The sequence below is a fragment of the Rhipicephalus sanguineus genome, chromosome 5 (assembly GCF_013339695.2).
Source record: "Rhipicephalus sanguineus isolate Rsan-2018 chromosome 5, BIME_Rsan_1.4, whole genome shotgun sequence".
Classification (NCBI taxonomy): domain Eukaryota; kingdom Metazoa; phylum Arthropoda; class Arachnida; order Ixodida; family Ixodidae; genus Rhipicephalus; species Rhipicephalus sanguineus.
Window position 1 is genome coordinate 4076166 of NC_051180.1, and position 25128 is coordinate 4101293.

The 25128-nt window shown below is 47.0% G+C and overlaps 1 protein-coding gene across 1 annotated transcript in view; it reads left to right on the plus strand.

Annotated features, from left to right (window-relative positions):
* The window catches only part of LOC119393130 (uncharacterized), a 356820-nt gene that overhangs the window by 186710 nt on the left and 144982 nt on the right, over positions 1-25128 (plus strand). Inside the window, exon 5 of the mRNA XM_049415848.1 lies at positions 18732-18865. Within this exon, the coding sequence (XP_049271805.1) occupies positions 18732-18865 (134 nt within the window). The remainder of the gene's footprint in view (positions 1-18731; positions 18866-25128) is intronic.

Genomic DNA, 25128 nt, shown 5'->3' on the forward strand with positions numbered 1-25128 from the left:
CAGGGAATGGACATAACGAGTTTGTGCAAATTTCGTCGAGCCAGTGGCTCTAAAATACGTTAAATGCTCTCTGAAGTCTTTTCCGTCACGAATTACAAAGTTCGGCGCGAAATTTAAAAATGAAACTTTGAACTTTGTTTTCTCCTCTAATAATAAACGTATGGTGGTGAAATAAACTACACAAGAGTTCTCCGAGCACACTTTATCAATCTAAACCAATTCATTGTTTCTCTTTAGTGTCCCTTTAATTAAAGTAGTTTCTGTTTTAGCTGAGAAAACAATTTTTCAAATTTAGTCCGACCATTGCATTGTTTTGCTGTGGGCACATCACAAACCAACTGAATTTGCTGCATAAAAAAAGAGGTAGTTTATTCTTAGCACATGATTTTCAGTTTCTTTTGTTAGTACGTTATATTGTTTATTACATACGAAAGTGATAATAACCAGAGGTAACAATATAACAATGTCATTGGCTTAGATATGCCACAATTCCACCAATAATGAATCGCGTTACTTTTGCATGGGGCTCTCAGAATGAACGGGCGTCAAAATAAGTTAAGTCTCAACGTTCATGTAAACCGGAGAAATGAGTGTGGACGTTTATAGCGGATCCACACGAAGTTCGTCTATGTATATACCGCGAGGGACGGCGCACGATGTGACGACGCGCGTGTATTCACGCATCCCATACGTCGTCCGAGACCCTACGGACGGAATATGCCAAGCTATTTTTGACATCCTAATTTGGGTCGTTGCGGGCAGCAGATTTTTGGTTAAAGTGGGATTTGTCAGTCTGGTAACGCGCAGTTTTACAACTGTTATGGGATCACAATAACAGATGATTTTTGTGGCGTAGTTGTACGCCGCCGCAGACGCCGCCTCCGGTGTGCGTAAGCAATGCAACAAGCAACGCGATTCATTATTAGGGGAACAGACCTTTTTCAAGCAATCCCAGAACCCCCCGCGGGTGCGCGAAGCACCGTGGGAAAAGTGTGTACGGCGGGCCCGCCGGCTGTTCCGTCGCTCGTTGCTCGTTGGCGCCGTGGGAGCACGAAACGAAGGAAACGCGTCGCAGCTGGTTGACTATTATTAAATCCTAAATACTACACATGTCTGAACGCACCTGAATCTATCTCTACGCATGAAATTCGAACGGAGTGATGGAGTCAGTGTAGATATTACCGAGCGGATGTATACCTGCTGTAGCAGTTAAGCGGCATGCGAGTTATCACGTGCCGATACATGCAGTAAAAACGTGCTATCGTGAGCAATGTGAGCTGCAACAGCGAATTCGTATTTATTCAATGATTACTTGTTCACAAGCCACTATGGCATTTAATGACATAGTGGCTCGTGATTGGGTTTACCCAAATTCTAGAGAGGTGTTACAGTGTTCAGGTACACAGATGATTATTTGATTTTAATTGACAAGTCACGCGTTGTACAAAGAAGTGAGCACATTCTAAACGTGTTTAAAGAAAAAGGGATGGGACTAGAATTCAATTGCGAGATGCCTTGCTCTGATAATTTGCAATTTCTTGATACATGTTTATAAGTTTCACTGCGGGCACTAGATCCCGCATTCAGCGAAATCAGTGTGTAATTTCGCGTCGGTGCATTCGAATGTTGTTAAACGAGGAATTGTGATGTCATGATTACGCACGGCATTGGAAAAAAAACTTGCACACATAAGATGAGCAGTAGTTCCCAGCTGCAAAGTGATCAAAGAGGAGGGATATCCTGCGTGTCGTTGTATCGGTTTGCGAAAATCTGTTGGCATGGCAAAGGAAGATTAACACGGACGTCCTCCATCCGTAAATAATGAAGAAACTAGAAATATTGCAGTTATTTGTATGAGAAGTCGCATGGCCTGACGAACGTAGGGAAGCGATGTGGGGGTGACGGTTGTGTTTGCCACCCCAAATAAGCTTAGTCGCATTAAGGTCACAGGGGTCTGCGATGGGCAAAGAAAAATGAGGTGAGAGGCATGCCAATTGTTTTGTAAATTGTGTAGAAGTTAACCGCAAATTTATCTTTCTTGCGTCCACATGTACATCGGCCAGACTGGTCGATGTATTAATACGCACCTCGGCGAGCATAGAAATTTATTGAATGGAGCCGTCCCATCTCTCATCGATATGTCAGTCATGAAAATGTAATCCCACCTTCGAAAGCACTATAATTTTGTACCATCAACCTAATCAGACAACGCGAGAAATTTCGGAGGTATATCATGTCACAAATAATGTAACACTTTGTGTCAGTCAACCTTCTCAGTCGTTACAAGACAAGGAATTCAACTTTATTAATCGACCGTAAGCACGCGCCTTGGTTGTTCGACTTTTCTTGCCTCTTCATGACACGCGCGACGCACTCACACTTTTCGTATACATACGTTTTTCACACGTGCAATAAATTTTCAGTTGTGTGTTTCAGTTGTGTTGTTTCAGAAATAAAAGGTGACGCTTCTAAGCCGCTCAACTGGTCCAACAGTGGGTGGGACAGATGGAAATCGTCGAGAAGCCGTCGCAGCTAAACACTGAAGTTCGTGATTGAATTGCGCAGTAACATGTTGCACCTTGCCAAGTTCACTGTGTCTAAGAAGTCCTGGCACGGCGCAAGCGGAAAGCTACATACAGCGCGAGGCCCGCGCGCTCGTCGCGGCGGCTGCTGCTGCGTACACACATTTCCCATGAGCGCTTGCGCGCCCCTTGGTGGCGCTCGTGTGCTTCAAAAAGGTCTATTGTGGCATATCTGAACCAATGACATTGTTATGATTTTACCTCTATTTATTATCACCTTGATATGTAATAAACAATATAACGTACTAACAAAAGAAACTGATAATCATGGGCTACGAATACACTACGTCTATTTTAATGCAGCGAATTCAGTTAGTTTGTATTGCACCCGTAGAAAACAATGCAATGGTGGGGCTAAACTTGAAAATCTTTTTTTATCAACTAAAACAAAATATACTTTGATTATACTTTCTGTGGACAAAGTCTTTGTGATTCTCAATCGTATGCGCTTTCACGCTTATTTTTTTCATGGACCACCTTAGCCCTTTCGGCCCTGGCGTCGTCAGTTGACGACACCGCACAAAAGTTCCCCTAGCACCTCGGGAACGAAACCAAAACTGTTTATTCGTGCGGTACTAATTCTTCAATGATCCCCACTGCGATCGAAACCACAAGTGTGGGATTCTTGTGGGGTCGCGAGCTACAACAAAGAAGAAGCTTGACCGAAGTCGTGGATGACGCCAAAGCGGGTACGCTGAGGCGGGTAGGCGCCATTTTCGGGTCGACGTACCGAAGCTGTTTGAATGAGTATCACACTGAAAAATTAGACGTGGTTCACATTTTGTGTGCTCTAGTGAGTAGCATGAAAAAAGAGGCCATTTTTCTCATTTCGCAACCGCTGAGCCCTGATGACGTAATTTGATGCAATGTCTGTAAATCCGTTAATACTTCCACCACTGGCTCGATTTTTTTCGTTTTTGGTCTTTTGAGATCCTAACTATTAAGAAAACACGCACAAAAAAGGTATCCGACCAAAATAAAAAATCCAGGGCTGAAAGGGTTAGGGTGGCACAGACGTGTCAACATAGGCCAATGTAGCGTTTTTGCCAAGTTCAGGATTTAATTTTAGAGCCTGTTGGCCGTACACAGGCAAAACAAAACATTTAGCAAATAGTACGTTTTATGGCACGTTTTATAAAAACAATTTCTGCATTTTATCGATAATTATCTTTTGTACAAAAAATACGCGAAAACACGACACTTTACTCAATTTTACCTATGCGTTAAGGGGTAAAAAATATAATGCTCCTATAAGAAACACTCCTATATTGAAATCACGATGCTCAAAAACGCGTGAAAGCAAGTGTTGCCTGCAACGGTCGATTTATAGCGAATTTTCTTGTACCTGGTTTTGCAACATTTCATGAAGTTCAAAGAGCGCTCACGCCCCCAGAATTTTTTTGGCGCTCAAATTATCTTGGGAAAATACTGTATTACAAATGTCTACATGTCTGTAATTTTGTCAGATTTTTTAAAAGAAATTAATTTTTGTCGAGCGCCCCCACTGGGACAGTTCGCGTGGAATGACCCAAAAAGAGTGTTCCACACTCGCCGCCATGGCTGCGATCGGCGCTGACTGACACTCCTAAGTTTCAATCCACATATATACCCCATAAAGTGGACGAGAGGATTGCCGCCGCCGTAGCTCAGTGGTAGAGCATCGGACGCGTTATTCGAAGGTCGCAGGTTCGGTCCCTGCCGGCGGCAAGTTATCTTTTCGTCCACTTTACTTTCATCACATTTATATTGTAATTACTACAAATAACGCCCCCTATGCTTTCCTTGGCATTATTGTCTGTTAGATCTCATTAATATAGTATTTCTAAAGGAGTTGCAGTTATTTTGAAGAGACCTGTTGGTAAATGAGGGAAGAAATGTATTGTGTAGGAAGACCTCAAGTTCAGTGTTTATTTCATTGTTTTTGCGCCTTGTTATAATCCCTGATTGTCTTATGCTGAGCACCCACAACTTTCAGTGGAATAATAATTGAGAACTGCAGAAGGTTATGATCGCTAAAACCGTCTAGTTGCACGACGGGACTTATGGTATGTGACTCTGTTGTTAGAATAAGATCTAAAATATTAATACCGCGAGTAGGCTCTGAAACAAGCTGGGTAAAATTGAAGTCGAAACACAGCTCAATAAAATGACTTGGCGCACTGCTCGAAGACATGTGAAACCAATTAATACTAGGAAAATTAAAAGCTTCAAATAAGTATATTTTGCTTGTGGGAAACAGGTCAGGAGCCCTGCAAATACTTTTATGGAGCTCTACACGAAAAGGCGGTCAGAAACGGGTGAGCGATAGCATACGACCATCAATAATTTTACGGATAAGATAGGACAAGCGACCCAGACTACATCAAGGGAAGTGTCAACAAGAAAGGTAGGTATAGATCGTTTTATGGACAGTAATACGCCGCCACCTTTATTATGGGCCGGTCATGGCGATAAATGGAATACTGATTTGAAGTGTGATATAGCTCGAAGTCGCTACATCGGCGTGTAGCCAGGTCTCGGTTAGCAATAGAACAGCTGATTTACTGTCATCAAAATACGGTTCAAGCAAGACATGTTTCCGTAAGAAATTGCGGATATTATTAAATGATACTGAAAGTGAAGGAGTGCGTGAAGTTGATGGCCGCTGAACATTAGCGCTACGCACATCGGCAACTAGCTATCTAGCGTTTACTACGGTGTTAGAAGAAGTGTCCTAAATATATGTAGTATTATCGACACCATGTTTCTCAACATTTCGTTTGTAAGGACAATTACGTTCTTTAGCAAATTGAAGCAGTTTCTTATGCGCTTGCCACGCAGCTTGCGAAAAATCTTCTCTAATAGAGATGCCAGTATTTTTCAGCCTATATGCACCGGCAAGGATTTAGTGCTTGTCCTTAAAAACGTAAACTTAGCAATTATCAGCCTAATTTGTTTGTAGCAAACTTACCCAGCTGGTGCACACGTCCAAAATGAGCACTGGTAGTAGTGATCGCTAGCTTATCTGAAGATACGGCAATAATTTTACTCTGAGTCGTTGCCCAGCTTTCTTCGTCCTCGTCGGGAATTCCGAAGAACAACAAATTGCACCGTCGCATTCTGTTTTCAGCTTCATCACACCTTCACACTACTGCTTGAAGTTGATCACAAATAGAACTAAATAGCACCATGAGCAGAGTTTGATGGTGGGGGAGGGGGGGGCATTAGAAACAAGCTTTGCTTCCAGAGTGATCGCTCGCTCGGTCAAGCTTTTGATGACTTTATCAGCAGCGTCCTGCTTTTCTTTCAGCACCTTAATGTTACCTATTATCATATTCTGACCCGCTACAAGCCTTCGCACTGTTCCAAGAACGACTGCGAGTGTTGCCTCGACGACAGGGCCGGGATTCAATTCAATGTCACCTGAAAGCAACAACGACAAAGATGCAAACTTCCGGCGCAGGCATGAAAGAAACAGCAATGTACGAAACATCCTATCACGCAGTTGTGCCGGGCACGACACCGCAACAAGGCAATAATGGCTACTTTTCAGACCGGAAGCATCTTTGAAGTAGCCAACCTGGAAACGCAGCAGTGGTCCCATCCCTTCGGCGGCGTCGTGCCCAACACGAAGTGGTGCTTGGCTGGCTTATATATCCCGCCAGCGGAAACCGGGGAATACACAAATTTGCACTTATTTTCCTAACATTGCTTTCTGCCTATTTAAAACAATATTTGGAGGGGATAAACATCTTTCATTGAGCTTTCGATTTCAGCAAACGGTAGAGCCTGAGTACAGGGTGTTATCGCCGACTCCGTTTTCAGGCACACCTAAAGAAATGCGTGGCATTTGCGATAGGGATGCATGCACTAAGAAACTGCCTTTACCGCACTTAAAGGTAAACCGAAATCAATCAGCCGTAAAAAAAAGGGACATGCATCAGGACCACCAGAGAAATCTGGAAGGCCTTATGTGGAGGCAGTCTCTGGCTGGTCCAAAGGGCGCACGGAAGTTAGACTGCGTAAGTCACGACAGAGAAACCAATATGAAGGTTTGGAAACTTGGTAAAGCAGCTAAGGAGCGATGGTTATGACTTTATCATTACTTGTTCCGCAGCGCCAAAGGCAGCAAATAAATTGCTGGTTGACACCTTTACTTCTTCTTTGATATATTTTTCTTTATTGGTCGAGCTTCCGTGTTTTGTGGTGCTGCAAGAACATGTTTATTGTTTCTGCGAAGGAACTTCTTGTTAGGCTTGTTGGTAACACATCTTATGGATAACTAAAAGAGCGGCAATTGGCACACCTCGATTTTCGAGGTACTCTATGGCAGCAGTAAGTACCATTTCTATGCTTGCGAGTTCAGAAACCTACCAGGCCGTATTCTCCTTTGTGTGGGCGTGACTATGAGAAAACGCTCGGCCCATGGAAGATGTCAAGCGTCATAGTGGCCATTGCTAGAACCCGTCCTGTGCAGGCGCTGTCTTCCTGGCAAAGCGTCGGTCGCGTCTTCGTTTGAAATGGGAGCGTGTGATTGATGCATCCGGCTTTCAGTACGAGGGAAGTCACCCTAACTCCCCCGCCCTGATTAATGGACGCGGACGCTCTTATTTGCCGTCAAAGAAAGCTCAAAAGACTGGCATTCATGGCATCAACCAGCGATGCCCGAGCAGAAATTAATGCTTGTAATTCGCTCAAGGTGGTGTTGCTGGTGTTTTCCGGGCAGCTTTTGCGCCTAATAATGTGCGGCAAAATTTGGGGTGCGTGCTGAGGAAACAGCGCCAAGAGGATGACACAAGTGAGAACGGACAAACCGCGGCGGTGTCCCTTCGTTTTTTGTGTCCCACTCTTTGCACGGTTTTTCCGGTAGGATTATGAACCCACCAGCCCAAACGGTTCTGCTGTACTTTTGCGTTCATAATACCACAATATATGATGATCGAGTGGCTCGGCTCAGGTTTTGTAACGATACTTTCATTGCTAAAGAAAGCAGGATATCTTCTTTCCTTAAAGCAGGGCGGCTTCCTGACATGCAAATATTTACCTACACGCAACTCTGAAAAGGGAAAGGCAGAGAATTGAGATAGGGGAGAGAAAACTGTCGCCAGGAGGGGGGGGGGGAAATGACAGGACTCGTCATTTCACATTTGATTCGAATTCGTCCGAGCAGTTTTAAGCCCTATTAAGTTTAAAATGTAGAAATAAGAACGACACTGCTGGATGTTGCGGGGGAGTGCCTCTTTCACATTTGGGATGCTGTCGTCGGGTCCAAAGACTGACGTCTGTGTCCACCCAAACGCCCCACGAAATTAATGTAGCTCCTTCGGTACGCCAGCGAACGCCCGTTGTGGTCCTAACACCGAGTCAGAGCCAAGAGTTGGCAAACACACAAAAAGTCGCAGTTTCGCCGCAAGAGTGAAGTTACTGCGATAAGAACATATTTGCATGTCACGGATAAAGCCTAACAACAGCAAACGCGGTCGCTGCAGTGACCTTCGTGCGGTCCATGGCTGAAATGCAAACTTTGCGATCAGAGCACAACACGTAGAAAGAGCCATCTGTTGGACCCCCCTCTAGAGACGAGCATAGGCGACTGCGCCCTGTAACTGAAGGTACGGAGCTGGGGGCGCGCAGCCCGTAGAAACACTTGCGATACGATATATATAGGATCGCCATGAATGAAAGGAGGAAAGGGCTGCTTTTTCTTTGTTAGACACAATATTAATGCGAACTAACATACAATAATGCTCCGTGTACGCTGTAGTATAGCAAGGGGTGGAAAGGGGAAGGGAGGAGAGAGTATAAGCATAGCGGATGCGAGTGGAGGCGAGTTGGAAGTTGGAGACATGCAAGTGGTCCAACGGAAAGCAGCTTCTTTCAGTGCTAAACCACACCCATGTTCGCCTAGCTTTGTATCGCTTTGCATTTGATCGGTGAGGCTTTCCCTTAGCTCTGCTGCCAATTGGCCTTTACGACGTTAAGTCAGCTAAAGCCACGCATAAAGTGTAGAGCTACGCGAGGTCGGATCCAGAAGAGTTAGCTGCTAGCCTTCCTTCGTATAACATTGCAATTAGTTGTTATCGCATTCATTGCTTTGCCGTTGCGGCGAAACTGATTTTCTTTGTTTTGGTATGATGGTACAGTGGACTGCCTGCATAACTAAATGAAGCATACTATAATGAAGCCTCAGTCATTGATCGCGTGGCCACAGCATACCATTTAACTGCATAGAGCCCGCCACGGTGGTCTAGTGGCTATGGCGCTCGGCTGCTGACCCGAAGGTCGCGGGATCGAATTCCGGCCACGGCGGCTGCATTTTTGATGGAGGCGAAAATGTTTGAGGCCCGTGTACTTAGATTTAAGTGCACGTTAAACAACCCCAAGTGGTCGAAATTTCCGGAGCCCTCCACTACGGCGTCTCTCATAATCATATCGTGGTTTTGGGACGTTAAACCCCAGATATTATTATTATTTAACTGCATAGATAATAAATTGTTCTTGCGTGGACGTTATCAAAGCCTTTTGAAAAAGTTTCGCTGAGCTTTGGGTGAATTGGCGCCTACGGCAACTTCGCGCCCAGGAAGATCCATTTTTTTATTGTAGTTATCATTATTGCCACGTGTGCTTCTTTTTCAATTTTTCATGTAACCGACCCGTTACGCGTGTAACCACAGTTTTGCGAGCACTGCGCAGGAATGTCGAACATTCCTGATTATTTTGGATTGTTTGATAAGCACGAGCGCGCAACGCCAACAGTAGAGTTTAGTCTGAAACTAGCGCGACCACCAGCAATAAGCCTTAAATTTTGGATGCCACATGTATAAGTGCCGAGGGGCCTTACCGCTGATCAGATTTTTCGATGACCGACGACTGTTTGTGCCGATATTGTTGCACTTTGAGTGTCATTCTTTTTCTTGGCACAAGTTCGCCCAATAAAGAGTTTCATTTTTACCGGCTTCTATTTCTTTTGTCACCGTCACAACCACGCGAAATCTGGTGGAGGTGCTGGTTCCTTCAGGTTCTGGACTCCCACGAAATGCCGGTAACCAAGCTCACAGCCTGAAGAAGACACCAAGGCGCTCCTGCAGCAACGAGCTACCAGCAGGCTGCAATGTTCCCAGCCGGAGTACCGCACCGGCCCTACCCAATAAGACAGCCACAGCCACGGCGACGAAGACAACTGCCACGATGACAACTATTGTGTCCCCGGCTGCAGTCGGGATGCGGCAGCCCAGGGAGGTGCTGGGCGGGGTTCGGTGCGTCGACCTGTTTAAGTGCGCGATGACGTCGCGACTCACCGCTTTCCTGTATAACTGAATGCGCTCCGCCGAAAAGGACATGTCCACTAGGTGCACCTATCCAGAATAGCTACCTTGGAAACGCGTTGAACGGGGTGTTGCCGGAGCCAATCGCGGATGCTACGCACGCACTGCTACGAAAGACGGCCGGGGAAAGACGGGTGGACGCCCTTTGGCCCTTTGTGCCATCTCGCGGGTGATTGTGAACAAGTCTCCGCCACGCAGAAGCACCTCAGAGATGTGCTTACCACCAACGGTAACTGGTGTATATGAATAGCTCACCGTTAGTACGCAGGAGGATGACTGTTTTTGTGGCCTAGAAGTTTTACGAGTCGCTCCGCGGAGTTGAGGAGTCGCTGTTTTGAATCCCTGCTTGCAAAAATTTCCTTCGCGACTATTTTCTTAGCCTACACTATGTCGTCGTCGTCGTAGTAGTAGCAGTAGGAAACCGGCCGCACTTCGATGGAAGCGAAATGCTAGAGGCCCGTGTACTTAAATTTTGGTGCATGTTAACGAACACCAGATGGTTCAAATTTTCGGAGCCCTTCACTAATTTTTTATTACTAGTAGTAATAAGGCTGACGTGAAGGGCGGAAGTGAGGCTCGGCGGAAAGGCTTGCGACTCGGCGAGAGACAAGCTCTCTCGGAGGGGAAGAATGTGATGAGCGTCGCTGTAAGCTTGCTCGGATGGGAAGAGAGAGTGAAAGGAGGATGGCGTCTGCTGAAAGTGGCTCAAACGGAGAAGGGCATTACTTCGTGGGTGTGACGTGCGCAGTGCTTCATCGTCTGCTGTCACACACGGCATTACGAGTGTTGCGGTCGCCCAAAAGGTGTTAACCACTCCCAAAGGGAAAGTACTTTGGACACACTGATATCATGTAGTACGTTGAAGACGAAAAGTTACACCATCTCCCACTCACGGGAACCATGAGGGGATGCGAAGCAGCATTGAGGGTGCACACCAAGTTTCCGTTACGTTCACTCGGCTTTTCCATTAGTGTGTGAGGTTTCTTTATCATTACGTTATGTTTGTGCGTTGCTTTCCGTTAGCGCCTTGTGAACGAGTGGCGCCGACATTAAAGTTACAACTCATCTGAACGGGAGCGAAGCGAGAATGACGTAAGCCGACCGAGTGCACGCGCTTATATACACATGAAATGGGGGAGGGAGAGGAGAGAGTGGGTTACAGGCTGTATTTGGCTGCATCACGTGGGAGGAGAGGCTGCACCGCGGCTGCAGCCTGGAGGAGGAGAGGAGCGAAGGCGACTGAACACTTGCGTAAAGGATTATTCACACGAGGGAAGAAATTCGGCCTTGTTGGTAAGACATTAGGAAAATTCAGCGCAAAATGACACAAGGACGAGAAGGGAGGACACAACATGTGCGCTAGTGTCGTGTCCGTAGCGCACGCGTTGTGTCCTCCCTTGTAGTCCTTGTGTCATTTTGCGCTGAATTTTTTCTATTCACACGAGGGAGAAATCGGCGGGAGACACGGGGGGATTGCGGATCACGTGACCACGACGTCACGGATTAGTGAACCCCGCGACTCCTCAGAGGATACGGGGACCTTTTCCCCGACAGGACAAACGATCCCCTGGCGGTGGGGGATATGGCGGAATTTCGGGCTCTTGTTTGGCCAGATTGTTGCACTTGCTCCTGCAGAGGGTGTCCAGTCTGCAGCTGCATGGTCGTCAGCAGCTCGTCAAACGGGTGGTGCAAGCCACCAGAGTAGTCTAGTAACACTGGTCTCCCCCTCCGTTCGCCTCGTCCGTGTGAGTGGGGGATATTTGTGGAGACTTCTCCTCGCGAGCTGACATCACTAGGCTCCACCTTTATTCCTCGAGGATTTGTCCCTCGTCTGAGAACCCCTTAAAGGAGGACAGTGGGAGAGAGAGTAGGCGCATGCGCAGTGGAGCGCGGACGCCACCACCACCACCGGACACAGCCCCGAGCAAAAGCTGCTTCGCATCTAAAAAACCCAGATTACTTGACGGTGCACTCTAAACTGACGTACGCTCATGCCAATACGACCAATACTTTGACAGTGAAATTATCTGCACAGGTTTTCAGCTGCAGTCAGGCTAATGGTTTAGAATATCACTCCTCTAGGTCCGTTGCGCTCCTCTGTGCCTTCAAAGCCACAGTTGGCTTCACTATGCGCATGAACGACTTATTTGACGCACTGAACAGACAGGTGCCAGAAAAAGGCCTTGATGATGGCAAAATACTCCACACAGTTTCCTGACACAGTTGACGCCAGAGGGTTTCCGTGTGAACATCATGTCCGCTGTTGGTCTTTCTGTTAAATGAGTGTGTTTTTACATATGTGCTCAGTGGAACAATGAATCAGGATGTCCTTGAATCAGACTTTTTGGCATCATTTGACAAGCCAAAAGGAGCACACTATGATGTCTACTTTTCTATAGCCCTATAATATGCTGAGTGTATACAGCTTGATCAAACCACCAAAGTTCGGCAACGGAGCGTGGACAAGAGGCTCCGTGCTTGACGCTAGCCGATGGCACTTCAGCATTCAAGGATGAGTATCAGAAGGAAACCAAGCTCCAAGAACTTAAGAAGAGACTCGATGGCTACGTTGGCGAGGAGCTCGAGTGGAAAGCAATTGTGGACCACTGCTGTGCCACGGCCGAAGTTGTGGACTGCATAGTGTACTACGTTACAGGGTTTGTGTGCCGAAAGTTGCTAAACAACGCAGAGTGCGACATGTGCAAACGTGGCCTTGTTAGTCCTGTCTCTCACTCGCAGAAACCTGAGGCAGTCCTGGTCAACTGCAAGACCCTAGGAATGCTCGCACAACAAACATATCCGTCCTACTTGGTGGGGTCTCAGAGGAACTGCGAGCAAAACAATGCTTATGATTTGACGATTGATAATGTACTAGATAACAGCTGGCTGTCATTTCCCTGCCTCGGCCACATAGACGAAATCATAGCCAAGGTATTGCATTATTAAGTGGGACTGCGAACAAGGCAATATTGTAAGCAGAAAAAAAACGAAACAAACAAGCTGAGGAAATTGTCAAAACTTGTACAGTAAATGTTATTAGCAGGTTCTGAGCTTTTCCGTTTATTGCTAGCTGTGTGATTTGCCTAATAGTCAGTGTTGTAGACATTTTGATTTGAAAACAGTGCAGTAGATACTGGAGTTATTGCACAAACATGCCGCAGTTTGTTGTAACAACTAACCACCCGCCACTAAAGTGGTCATCCTCCACGTCATGTACTATCGCGCTCAGTATGAGCTACATCACGCAAGCGTGTGGCCGAGCGCTCTGCAAGCTTGTGCAGTGGCGCCGATCATGGCATATTTTGGAGTTATCGGGAGAGAGTTTGGCTGTCCCTGCGAGCACGAATCGCCTCCACTTGCTTTCAACCTCGCCCTCGATTAGCCCTGTGGTGATATCAGCTTCGAAAATGATAACTTCGAGGATGAAAGCAAACAAATGTGGGCGATGCGCGCTCACACGAGCAGCCAAACTCTCTCCCGATAACTCGAAAATATGCAATGATCGGCGCCGCTGTACAACCTTGCAGAGCGCTCGGCCACACGCTCGCGTGATGTAGCTCATACTGAGCGCGATAGTACACGTGCAACCTTGAGCTTGTTGGTACACGTAAATTGGTAAATGTAAGGTGGTACACGTAAATTCCGCAAAGTGCAGTCTGCCTTCAGATGTTTGGTGAATACCACAACTTGTGCACGTGCCTGCCGTTTTAACGCCCATAGTACATTCCACATTACTTGCAGAGGGGCTAAACCTCGCAAAGTACTATTGCAACAGCATCTGTGTCAATATTTTCCAGGTGAAAACTCCGAGATAATGTTAAGGACGTCAATAAGGACTGCCGTTGTTGAAACGAGATCTTCTTTTGAATTAAAAAATCTCAAATCGATACGCTCAAAGCTAGAGCGCGCGCTCCGTAGGTTCTCATATAGCAAAATCCCGTAATCAGTGGTTCCCGTTAGCGTGGCGTCATCTACAAGCGCATGCGCGAACCCGAACAAAATTTCGCCACGATCGCTGGCCGCGTTGTGTCACCTCTCCTTCCTGCGCCGTGGTTATGACCTAAGAATGAATACAAGCTACGCCCACCGAACCACGGCGCGCTTGTCACTCACGTATATAAGAGAGTCGTGCAAGCTGGTTTCCTTCGGAGCCGTAAGTACATTTCCAGTGCTAATGCAATTACTAAACATATCAAACACTGATGGTCCATCGTTCCTACCTACAATATGGCGTTTGGCGAAGCTGCGATGCCACAATCTCTGTTATAATTTGCTAGGGCGTTCAAGTTTTCGACTTACTAACGACACGAATATGTTTCTCTATGGGCACACCAACTATCTGAAGCGCATTGAAGGCCCTTGACGCCATAGAAACGAACGAATGTGATTGGATGGAACGCCTATGCAAGTCATCTCTGGGTGGAACAGTGATGGCTCTGGGTGTAATCATTCCTAGGTTGCAATTGACTATAGGGCGCCAGCGGCAACAGAGGTGCGAGTCCAGTCGACGCTACCGGGCTAAAACGATTGACGGAGTTCGGGCCAACGACGGCAAGCGCAAACGCACTACCGTCCAGGATCCTGAATATCGCGTAGCCGAAAATGTCTCTCGGCAAGTTGGTTACAACCCGCACGAGCGCTTCCCGGGAGCCTCGGCAAGATTTCAACGGAAGTTGGTCGGGAATCCGTTTGGGTAGCCGCGCGGCGTGTGTGATCGTCTGTGGTTTGCCGAACACCTTTCCACCATGTGCGGCGTGCGTGACGAACTGCAGCGTGACTGTGCGGCGGCGGCGATCCGGCAGTGCGAGACAGTCCAGCAACTGACGGCGCGACTCGTTGGTCAAGGGAGCTCTGCCCAGTTCGCCACCACGAACGGCTACGTATCGCCTTGCTAGCGTGACTTGGGTTCTCGATGGATGCCTCAACGCAAGTAAACGAACGCCTGTCCGCGTAACATTGGCCGTTTCAAACTATCCTAGAATGCCTATTGCAAGTTCACTTGTTAAGTGCTCACTATAAGCCATAATTATTCTTCTTGCGAATCAGCAAAGGGCCCACTACGCCTCCTTAAGGCAACACGCGAACCTGTTCACTTTTTAAATGCGAAGCATTTCTTAGCGAACCTCTGGCACTTCGAGCGTTTCTATCTACGTATCTATCTATCTATCTAGCCGCCTACGTCTGGGTGCTCTCATGATCGCATCCTTAACTTGGTGTAGACCAAAATTTGCACGGGAGGGTAAGAGTATTTGGCGAATGTGATTACCAGGTCATGACATGAATAACGATAAATCCTGTCGCGTACGTCGTCAAACCCTTTCCACTAGACACGTGTGGCACATACCCGTTTACCACAGGCCGCGGTGTACGGGTATGCGCCACAGGTGATTGACAGTTTATATCTACCCAGGAACGGCGAGAACAGACATTGGTAGCTTAAGCTAGAGCGTTAAGGCAAACCAACATCGGCAGCGTTGACTCAACGAATGGAAAAAATGAAAATTAGGATCCAAGCAGGAATCGAACCCAAGCATTCTGCGTGGCAATCAGGTATTCTACCACTGTGCCACGCCAGATCTATACACTAGTTTTGAAAGCCAGCCTACGCAGGCGTAATATCGGTGCAACGTCAATTGTGGTTGTGGTGCTGGCTATCTAATTTTACAAGAAAGCAATAAACACTACATGTTACTCCTACGATACAGGCGTCATATCAGATTAACATCTGTGGTTCCAATTTTGGGTCCGCTTTTACAGCAGTCTAATAAACATTACGTTTGTATTTCTATGATTCAGCAATCTATATTGAAGCATTGCTCGACCCCGGAGGATTACATTAACGAAAGTTACATATGATATCCACATCACCGCACCATAAATGCACTTCGTCCACCATAACGACGCAGTGTCCTCTTCATTTCCCACGAGGCTGGGCGACGGCCTCATGCTGACCGAGGATGATGCCAGATTGATTGACAGCCGCTTTGTAGACTAGGCTACGTAGGCTACGTACGCCCAGGTAGTCTACGAATACGACAAACATCATCCACTGATGTTAGTCTACGTAGCACTATCCAGGCCTACCAGCCTCGACGGCATGTACCTCACCAACGCGAAGGGTGGCTTCAGGTTCCGGCATTTCGCCGGCTCTGTCGACAGACAATTTGTTGACGAAATGACCGAGGCATCCACGAATTCCAACAGCTCTACTATACCACATACTTCACTACACATGGACCCCTCGTCACCACGATCACGACCGGATCCTGTAACAAGTCATGACCAGCTGCTGGTGCTCACTGATCACGGCGATGGTGCCCTCGTTCAAGAACTGTCAAGAACTTCTTGCACACATGCACACGGGTTCGTGAAACGTGTGTGCATACTCGGGACACGTATAAGTACTACACATCAGCTTACCGCTTCTGGTGTTGGTAATACCCACGTTGCCATTGGCAGCGTTACCCAACCGTAAACAATTGGTTATATAACACATATGCGTCTCTTCAACATATATATCTGTGCGTATAAAATTTGTACAAATCTCTAGCGTCATTTCGTAAGGTGTCGCTAAGTAAAAAAAGTTACGCCACACTCACCTACCCACCGCATGCTTCGCATAACGTCGACTACCACGGTACGTGGGATCTGCCGAATTTTTATTTGATCATTCTGCTGCTGATGATGATTAAATATGTCTGAGCTTTGTAATGTATGGACCTCTAAAACAAGCACGCATTGCGCAATTGACAATTTTTGACACCTGGCTCGATTCTACGCTTCTGCCACGCAGTTATACATGCGTTAGACACTCCTTCCACTACATGATATTCATATAGTGTTTTTTTCTTTTCCGTAGCAGTTTCAAGAAATGTCTTAAGCGGAGTAAAAAAATGGAGGTAACACCTGGAGCAGAATCCTTTTTCTTCAATTTCCACAGTGCAACATTGCCTGTCAAAACATGGACGCAGGAAAGGGCTTATTATTTCCTTGGGGATAGTAATAATATCTGGGGTTTAACGTCCCAAAACCACCATATGATTATGAGAGACGCCGTAGTGGAGGGCTGCGGAAATTTCGACCACCTGGGTTTCCTTAACGTGCGCCTAAATCTAAGTACATGGGCCTCAAACATTTTCGCCTCCATCGAAAATGCAGCCGCCGCGGCCGGGATTCGATCCCGTGACTTTCGGGTCAGCAGTCGAGCGCCATAACCACTAGACCACCGTAGCGGGGCGTTTTCTTTGGGGAGACCATTGTTTACTCTGCAGGAAGCCGGAGACAATCGAACATGTTTTTCTTGACTGCTTGGATGCGGTCTTTTTTTTTTGAGACGTTCTTCAACGGACTTTAAAAAAGGATTTGCCCCTTGACGCCTACGGCATCAGATTTCTCCCGGTTGAAAATGAGGAAGGGGTACCGTTCGATCTAGTTATGTTACTGGGCCTGCACAGTATATGGCAGTCAAGAATGACGGTGCGCCATAATGATATTAATGAACGTCCGGTTCGACACTACTTCTTTGAATCTATATGTTCATTTGTGGAAACACAAAAGGTCCAGCAAGATGTACCCCAATGGCTTCATCAAGTAGAAAGCCTTCTACAGAAGAAGCATTATCTAGAAGCCTGCAAACTTTGTTCTTTGTTCGGTAAATATTTGTTTGTCACTGCTGTATGTATGTACATAGGCAATAAAGAAAGAAAAAATAGTGTGGCTCTGTTGTAGAACACCTGCTTGCCACGCAAACGACCTGCGTTCGATTCTCACTCGAACCCGAATATTTTTATTATTTATTTTATTCGCATCTTTCTTGATTTTTCGGTCATGGTCAAGATGATTTTTCACTCAAAACCAACGACGCCGCCATCGACGCCGACACCGAAATTTCTGCGAAAGGAGCTCCTTAACGCTATCGCGTTTTATAAAACACAGTCAAAACAAAGCAAGCAACTTCGCTGGTTTTCCATCTTCACGTAGTGGAAGGGCTCTGATCTTTTTAATCTTATTTGTATTTGCCGTTAAGAACTTGTGCGCATGCGCTTCACTATATTCCAACTTTTTCTTGTTTTTTTTTTCTAGGACGGCCGAATAAGCCAGTTTTGAGTTAGCGCTCGTACTGTCCACCGACCTTCCTCAGTCCGTGTTCTTTTGAGCTCTTCTGTACGCGTATATCAAGAAAAAATTTTTACTGAATTCTTTGTCATCCAAATCAACACTAATGGGGCCAACACACCTGTTCTGTAACTGTGTTACATGCTTCTGTCACATCTCGGATAATGTTATATAAATTCTTGTATGCTATCTTACAGCCCAGTGAAAAGCGCGGAGCACCCGCATGGCCAGCAGTGCATATCAAGATTAGTGGTGCCGATATTCTTCAGAAAGGTCACTGTGTTCTCTTAACCAAGCTGTCATACAGGGTGCTGTTTGTCCATTGTACATTTTCTCACACGACAAAGGAATATTACAAACTACAACGGTTGTTTTGACGCGTCAAATGGCGTAACTTACTTTTCGTTTCCAGGAACTGTGCTTGTCTAGATAAGAGTGCCGTGCTTAGCAGTATGTCGTGTCTTATAAGTGGCTGCAGTAGGTGTCACGCTTCGAGGCACGAAACTGTGTAAAACGCAGTACCAGAGGTTGACTCTTTATTCAACTCTGTGTCATCTGATGTCTGCTGTGCACTTGCCGAGCTACTTAAACACATGAATACTGTTTTACGCGGTTGTGAGAAACTACCAAGAGTTTATTCGCACTTTCTTTATTCCTGCCATGTTCACTGTATGGGTGCTCGTTAGAAACTCTCTTCTAGGCTTACGCGGCTTATGTATCGGTCACGCAGTGCTGCCCCTGGAGGATCCGATCATTAGAGGGCTCCGCAGCCAGTACCAAATTGGGGACCCAGTCAACTTGACGTGCTCCTACGGACCCAGCAAGCCCAACGCCTCGCTCACCTGGTACATTAACGATAGGAAGGTGAGAGCCCCAATGTGTGTTCTCGATAGAAATAAAGGAATACTTACTGCTGATGGCCATAGTCAACCGCAGTTCGGATGCAGAATACAGTCAGTCATAACAGTCACAGTGTGACGTCAACACCGAACCACTGATAGCGATAGAAATGCACGGAACCAAGCGAACTAATGTTCATAGCTTTATCGATCGCATATCAATTCGGGTGCTAATTAAATGAACGATCGTGGTATCAAGCATGCATTGGACATGTTTCACTCGATTTCACGCGTGGCCTGTCTCATTTTCGAAATTTTCACATAACGCCGACTCCAGTGCGCGCGAGGGTTGTGGTAGTCTTTCGCGCGCGGCAAGATGGTGCTTACGCACTTCGAAGGCCTGCTCAGCCTTTGAACCACCGCAGGTCGGCGTCAGCGTAGACCTTCCCAGCCTCGCGTTTATGATATGCCAAACAGCACATCCGGGCATCTCACGCGCTGGGCATCATCAGTTGCGGTTAATACTTCCTAGATAATAATAAAAATTGTTGGGGTTTGACGGCCCAAAACCACGATATGATTATGAGGGATGCCACAGTCGAGGGCTCCGGAAATTTCGACCACCTGGGGTTCTCTAACGCGCATCTAAATCTACAGGGACCTCAAATGCATTTCCGCCTCCATCGAAAATGCGACCGGGAAGGGAATACTTCCCAGACGCATCCTTCTCCGTACGTGATCTCGCCATTGACGTTAAGAAGCCGCTAATGACAGCTGTTACCGTTATTTGTTATTGCAATAACTGCCGTGGAAGAGAGAGAAAGAACATGCTTTATCCCTCCGTCGTAGGAGTCTGTATAACACGAAAGTGAAACGTGTCTTCGCAGAAGTAGCTGAACGTTTATTATACATTGATATACGAGAGCTTGCACAAAGCCTATTGGTGTTGGTCAAATTGGCACACTGCGCTTGCGTAGGCGGCTCCACCAGCGCGGCAGCGTTCAGCGCCAACGCGGCCGTTTTCGCGTCCCTCCCAGACCACACATGCGGCTGCTTGTGCAAGCATGGTGTCGTCTGCGTGCGTTCCTCTGCAACTGCTGGCTGTTTGTTCAGACCGTCGAAGGTTTGGAAATTTTTTCAGGGGAGTAAACACTGATAAAGGCAAGCTTCTGTACGAGGCAGGTTATGTAATGTCGCGCTCAATTTGACTTGCAACACGGGAGCGCGTGGCCTCACGAGTTTAAGATAGCACACGGCTTCAACTTGCTTCATTTCTGTAACTTCATATTATTTTCGTATTTGGGAACATCCCCAACAGCGTTTAGTTGTAGATATGAGGGCTAGTGGAAGGAACGCGAAATCTTTAAACTCGTGAGGCCACACGTTCCGATGTTGCAAGTCATATTTAGGGCGACTGTACATAATGGTAAAGAAATTATCCCTGAGGGAGGAAGCGTGGTGATAAGTAGACCTGTGCGCCGGTCCCAATACCACCGTCGGCGGTGTGTGAACGGCGCGGGGTTCATCGGATCGGCGTGGCACAGGGGGGAGAGGGCGTAGATTCAAGAGATGGTGGGGAGAGAATTTTGTTCCTTGACTCTTGGAAAAAATCTGTTTCCCCGAAAGCCGCAGCAGTGAAAGCGATAGCAACATGTCGTAAAGTTATACGAACTAAGGCTTGCAGCTAACTTTTTTTGGTCCGATCTCGCGTACCTCTACGAAATACTGGTGTATAAGAACACGGCCGCTCCGGCACAGCGCGGTTTTCGTGCAATTTCTCGTATCAGTGGACACAACACGAAGCAGCCAGGTCACAGCGCGTAGAAGGGTATACGAGCCTTGAGGAAAAACTGTAACGACGCAAAGAAGACGGGGACGAAGCGAAGACACGAACAGACAGACACGGGCGCCTCTGTTCGTGTCTTCGCTTCGTCCCCGTCTTCTTTGCGTCGTTACAGTTTTTCCTCAAGCTATGAACCAACTAGCTCAGCAACAAGCCCTGTTGGTATACGAGCCGTTTGCGGATGTCTGCCGACATAGCAGCCGCGTCCTTATAGTCAACGTTCACATTTGCTGCTCGGGCCACGCAGCCCCTCATTACCCCGGCGTCCCCCCATGCTCCTTTGCCCAGCGAAAGACGGCGGGGCGTTTTAGGGGCGAAGCTCCTTAACGCGGCACCCGTTCGTCCCTCGTAGTCGTAGTCGTAGTAGTCGTAGTGCGTAACCAGTCTTACGCTTTGACCTCCAAGGTGGTGCCGGTGGGAGATTTTTCCTGTGCGTTGTTGAACAATAAAAAATTCGCAGCGTGCGCGTTAACTAAAAGCCGAATTCTTCTGTCTCTCATTCCCCATTAGCAGCCATTGGCATGTTCCAGTAGGAAACGTTAGTAGAAGTAGAAGTCTGAGTGTTAGCTAAAAGCCGACTTCTTCTGACTCTCATTCCCATTAGCAGCCATTGTTTACCTCCAAGGTAGTGCCTGGCGAGATTTCTCTTGTGCGTGATTAAAAAATAAAAATTTTGTTCAAAACGCCGTTGATTGATGAAAGAAACCAACGAAAGACGCCAGATGTTTTGTCAAAGCAAAACGAAAGAACGCTAGATGTTTCTAAAGCAAAACGAAAAGACGCCAGCTGCTTAACGAAAGACGCCAGATGTTTTCTAAAGCAATGGTTTTCTAAACAATGAAAATTCACAGCGTACATGTAAAATTAAAGTGAGCTGCAAGTCGTCATAACTCTCATCGAACCTTTAGTATAAACGCGCCCGATCTCACGTCGGTGATGATGTACTGGGCAGAATTCACGGAAGATTCACGGTTTACCGATGAACCTCCGCAGCTTCGCCCACTCATCATCATTCACTCCGTGGATATGCTGTGATTTTTTCTTTTCTGGTTGAAGAGCAATTGACGGCAGTCCTTGCACGCGGGTTGGTGTTATCGCATGTGGCCTCCATGCGGCAGAGAAGGCCAGCTTATTTCATCTCTGCTTCAGCCGCGCGAGCTCGCGAGCTTCTTGTATCATTTAAAAACCTCAGCTTCATTCAATTATTGATAACGAACCTTTTGATAACAACTTTTGGTGCCGAAATCCGGAATTCTCTGTGAGTACAAGAAGTTCAGCGACAACTGATGCAATTGGGCAGAACAAAGGTGGAGCGTCTGCGAACAAAGAGGACCGTGTTATACGTCGAGCTGGAGGAACTGAGCGAGGAGCTCATGCTACTGAAGACCAGAGATGACTTGGGGTCAGACAAAGAGGACCGCAACGCGACACTAAGAGATGAATTGGAGGCCATCGCCAAATAAATGAAGCAGCAAGATGCGCCCATCGAACCACACGTTAGCGATGATAACTTCGCCGCGGAATACGCAGGCGTGTGAAAATGTCAACCGCTCATCACACGTATGAAGACCCGACAAGGACGCTTGCAATGAGAGAGCATGTCCGCTGAAGCTACGGGCAATGCAAGCACAATGGCATTGTCGTCCACCAGCAACGTAGGGTCCTTCAAGCTGCGAGAAGGGGAACTCCAAAAGTTCAGCAGTGACCTACTTGGACTGACCCCGAATGAAAACGGCACCCCTTCAAACACCGAGTGTCTTTCATGCCATAGTGCAGCGCCGACGGGCAGGGCGGAAACAGCGGTGAGTGGAATTCGTGGGGATGAAGTAAATTGTGAGGATGTGATAAAGACAGCGACGAGCGCTTCGGCCGACAGGTCCCCCGGCCACGCTCTCTCTCGTTCTTGCTGGTCGCGCCGTCCGCAATGGGGAAGTACGAGCCTGGTCATCTTACCGTTCAAAGAAACATCATGCAGGTGTCTCAATCCCTAACCTTTACCGTGGGAAGGCGGCTGTCGGCCAGAGACCCCATGTAGCTTAGGGCGAAAGGGAAGATCTTTAACATGCACAGGCGTATCCAGGGGGGCAGTTAATCCCCCCTTCTGGCGTATATATACACATACACAAACGCCCGCACGAATATTCATAAAGTATGGTTGAACCCAGTAGCCTAGCCAGAAAGAATTTCTGGCTACGCTACTGAGAACATCATTCATGTCATTACAACTGATGGTGTCAGACATTCCGTATCATGCTGATTGGACACACATACGACCCTGAACGTTCATGTTGTCAATGAAAAGGAGCAAATATAAATGGAATGGATGTCGTTTGGTCAGTACTCATGGCATTCAACAAGCAAATAGACCGCATCTTCAGAGCCTCGCCTATTTATCCCTTGATTCGTCGCGTGATCCCCGGCCACTGCCGATGTCATTAAGGATGCGTGGCCCCTCTCGCGCATCCCGCTATGTGAGTCGCGCTTTGTTGCCTCAATACGTAAGTCTCCGCCATATATTTTCTCAAGTTGGCTGTGCTGCTCGGAGGTGGCAAAAGCAACTGCAGCATATATTTTCGTGTAACAAAAAAAAAAGGATATCTCCACTATAGTCGCAGAGAAACTGCACACTTATCAAGTTCTTTAAAGCACTGGGGAAAGCACGATGCCGTTCATTCTCTCGTCCGTTATATAACCTGACAGCAAACACAGCGAGCCATTAATCCTTATAAAGGCATGGGTAACCAGGAGAAGCAGCAAGCAACCCTCCAAATACTGTCGCTCCTTTTATGTCGCTTTGGGAGCGTCTAAGCACGTCTTCCATACGGCCTTACTGGCAAAAATAGTTTTCATCAACAAATGAAGCAACACCACGTAAGCGAGTGCATAACATAAGAAACGCAAATAACTTTCGCAGAACAATCTTTCCGCTTGCAATGTATTTTCTTTCACGTAATGTAATTCATGGCTTAAAGCACTCCATCTAACCAAGAGCCAATACCGGCAGTATGCGACGCCTGAAGATTGCTGTCCCCAGAACCCCTTTACCGCACTCGTCGTGACATCGTGCAGGGTTCTGCCAGCAAATCTTGATTAGGCAAATTGTACTATGCACATGTTGCTTACGCGAAACAAAGGCAGGCACAGAAAACTGCTTCGGCGGGTCATCTCTGCCTGGTTTAATGAGCGAAGAAACATTGTCTTGTTGTTCAGAAACGGAACATTTCTTGACATACTAAACCATTAGCACAGTATCTATCTATCTATCTATCTATCTATCTATCTATCTATCTATCTATCTATCTATCTATCTATCTATCTATCTATCTATCTATCTATCTATCTATCTATCTATCTATCTATCTATCTATCTATCTATCTATCTATCTATCTATCTATCTATCTATCTATCTATCGCGAGGGGCCAATGTCGCCCCCTCGCGGTGTGTTAAGGCATTGACCGATTTGAACTTCTATTGAAAACGCGCCGAATGGGACGGACGTGTAACGCGTTGCAGGTGCTAATCGCGGAGGCCATAGTAATGACGAATTACTTTACCTTACCGCTCCCAGAGGGCAACACCACCCCGCCGACCGGAAAAGTGGTAGATATAATAGGCGCATTTGTAAAGCCTCCAGTGTCTCTGACCGTGGCGCAGTGGATAGCGTACCTGGCATCCGTTGTTGTGGACCGAGCGGTCGTGGGTTCGATGCCCGGTGACGGAACCTTTTTTTCTTTGCCATCTGATCGTGTACCTTTTTTGACATCATTTACGTGACGGAAATACGTCATTGAAGTCTTGGTGGACCCCGGCATAAAACACTTTCGTGTTAAAAATATACAATTCCTGTAAGGGTGCTTTCTATAGTCTGCGCGCTAAACCTAACAAGTTCACAGCCTCAAGACGAACTACGGCTTCTTTCTTAATTTTTGACTTTGTGCTGAAACTTTCACAGAGTGTTTCTCAACAGCCTGTGAAGCTTTCCGCAGAAAATTTTCATTAGGTAAGGTTACTAAAACGCCTTCCTTATCCGCCTGAAGTACTCGAAGGTTATTAGTGGATAGGAAACTCGAGAGTGGTTTTAGACACTTAGCCAATGTTAACCTACACCCACCTCTCGCGAGGACGTCGACGCATTCTGAAGTGCACCGACAGCGTTCGTTTTCAGGCTCGCAGGACGACACATTCCTTGCGACAGCCACCTTTTCAGCGCCACGGAGGGAAGGCTCCAGGCTGAACCTCGGTCCCAGGCATAGCGTCTGTTGAAACCTTTCAGGAATGGCCGTGTCCCCAAGGTTGATTGACATCCCTGCCGCGCTGGAGTGCCTGTCCCGTTTTGGCAAAATAGGCCGCACGGCAGTTCACAGAGACTCCATTGCCAATTCGGCCTTATGGTACCACTGTCGGTACAGTTTTTCCCGGTGGCGACCTGTCAGGAACCGGCCA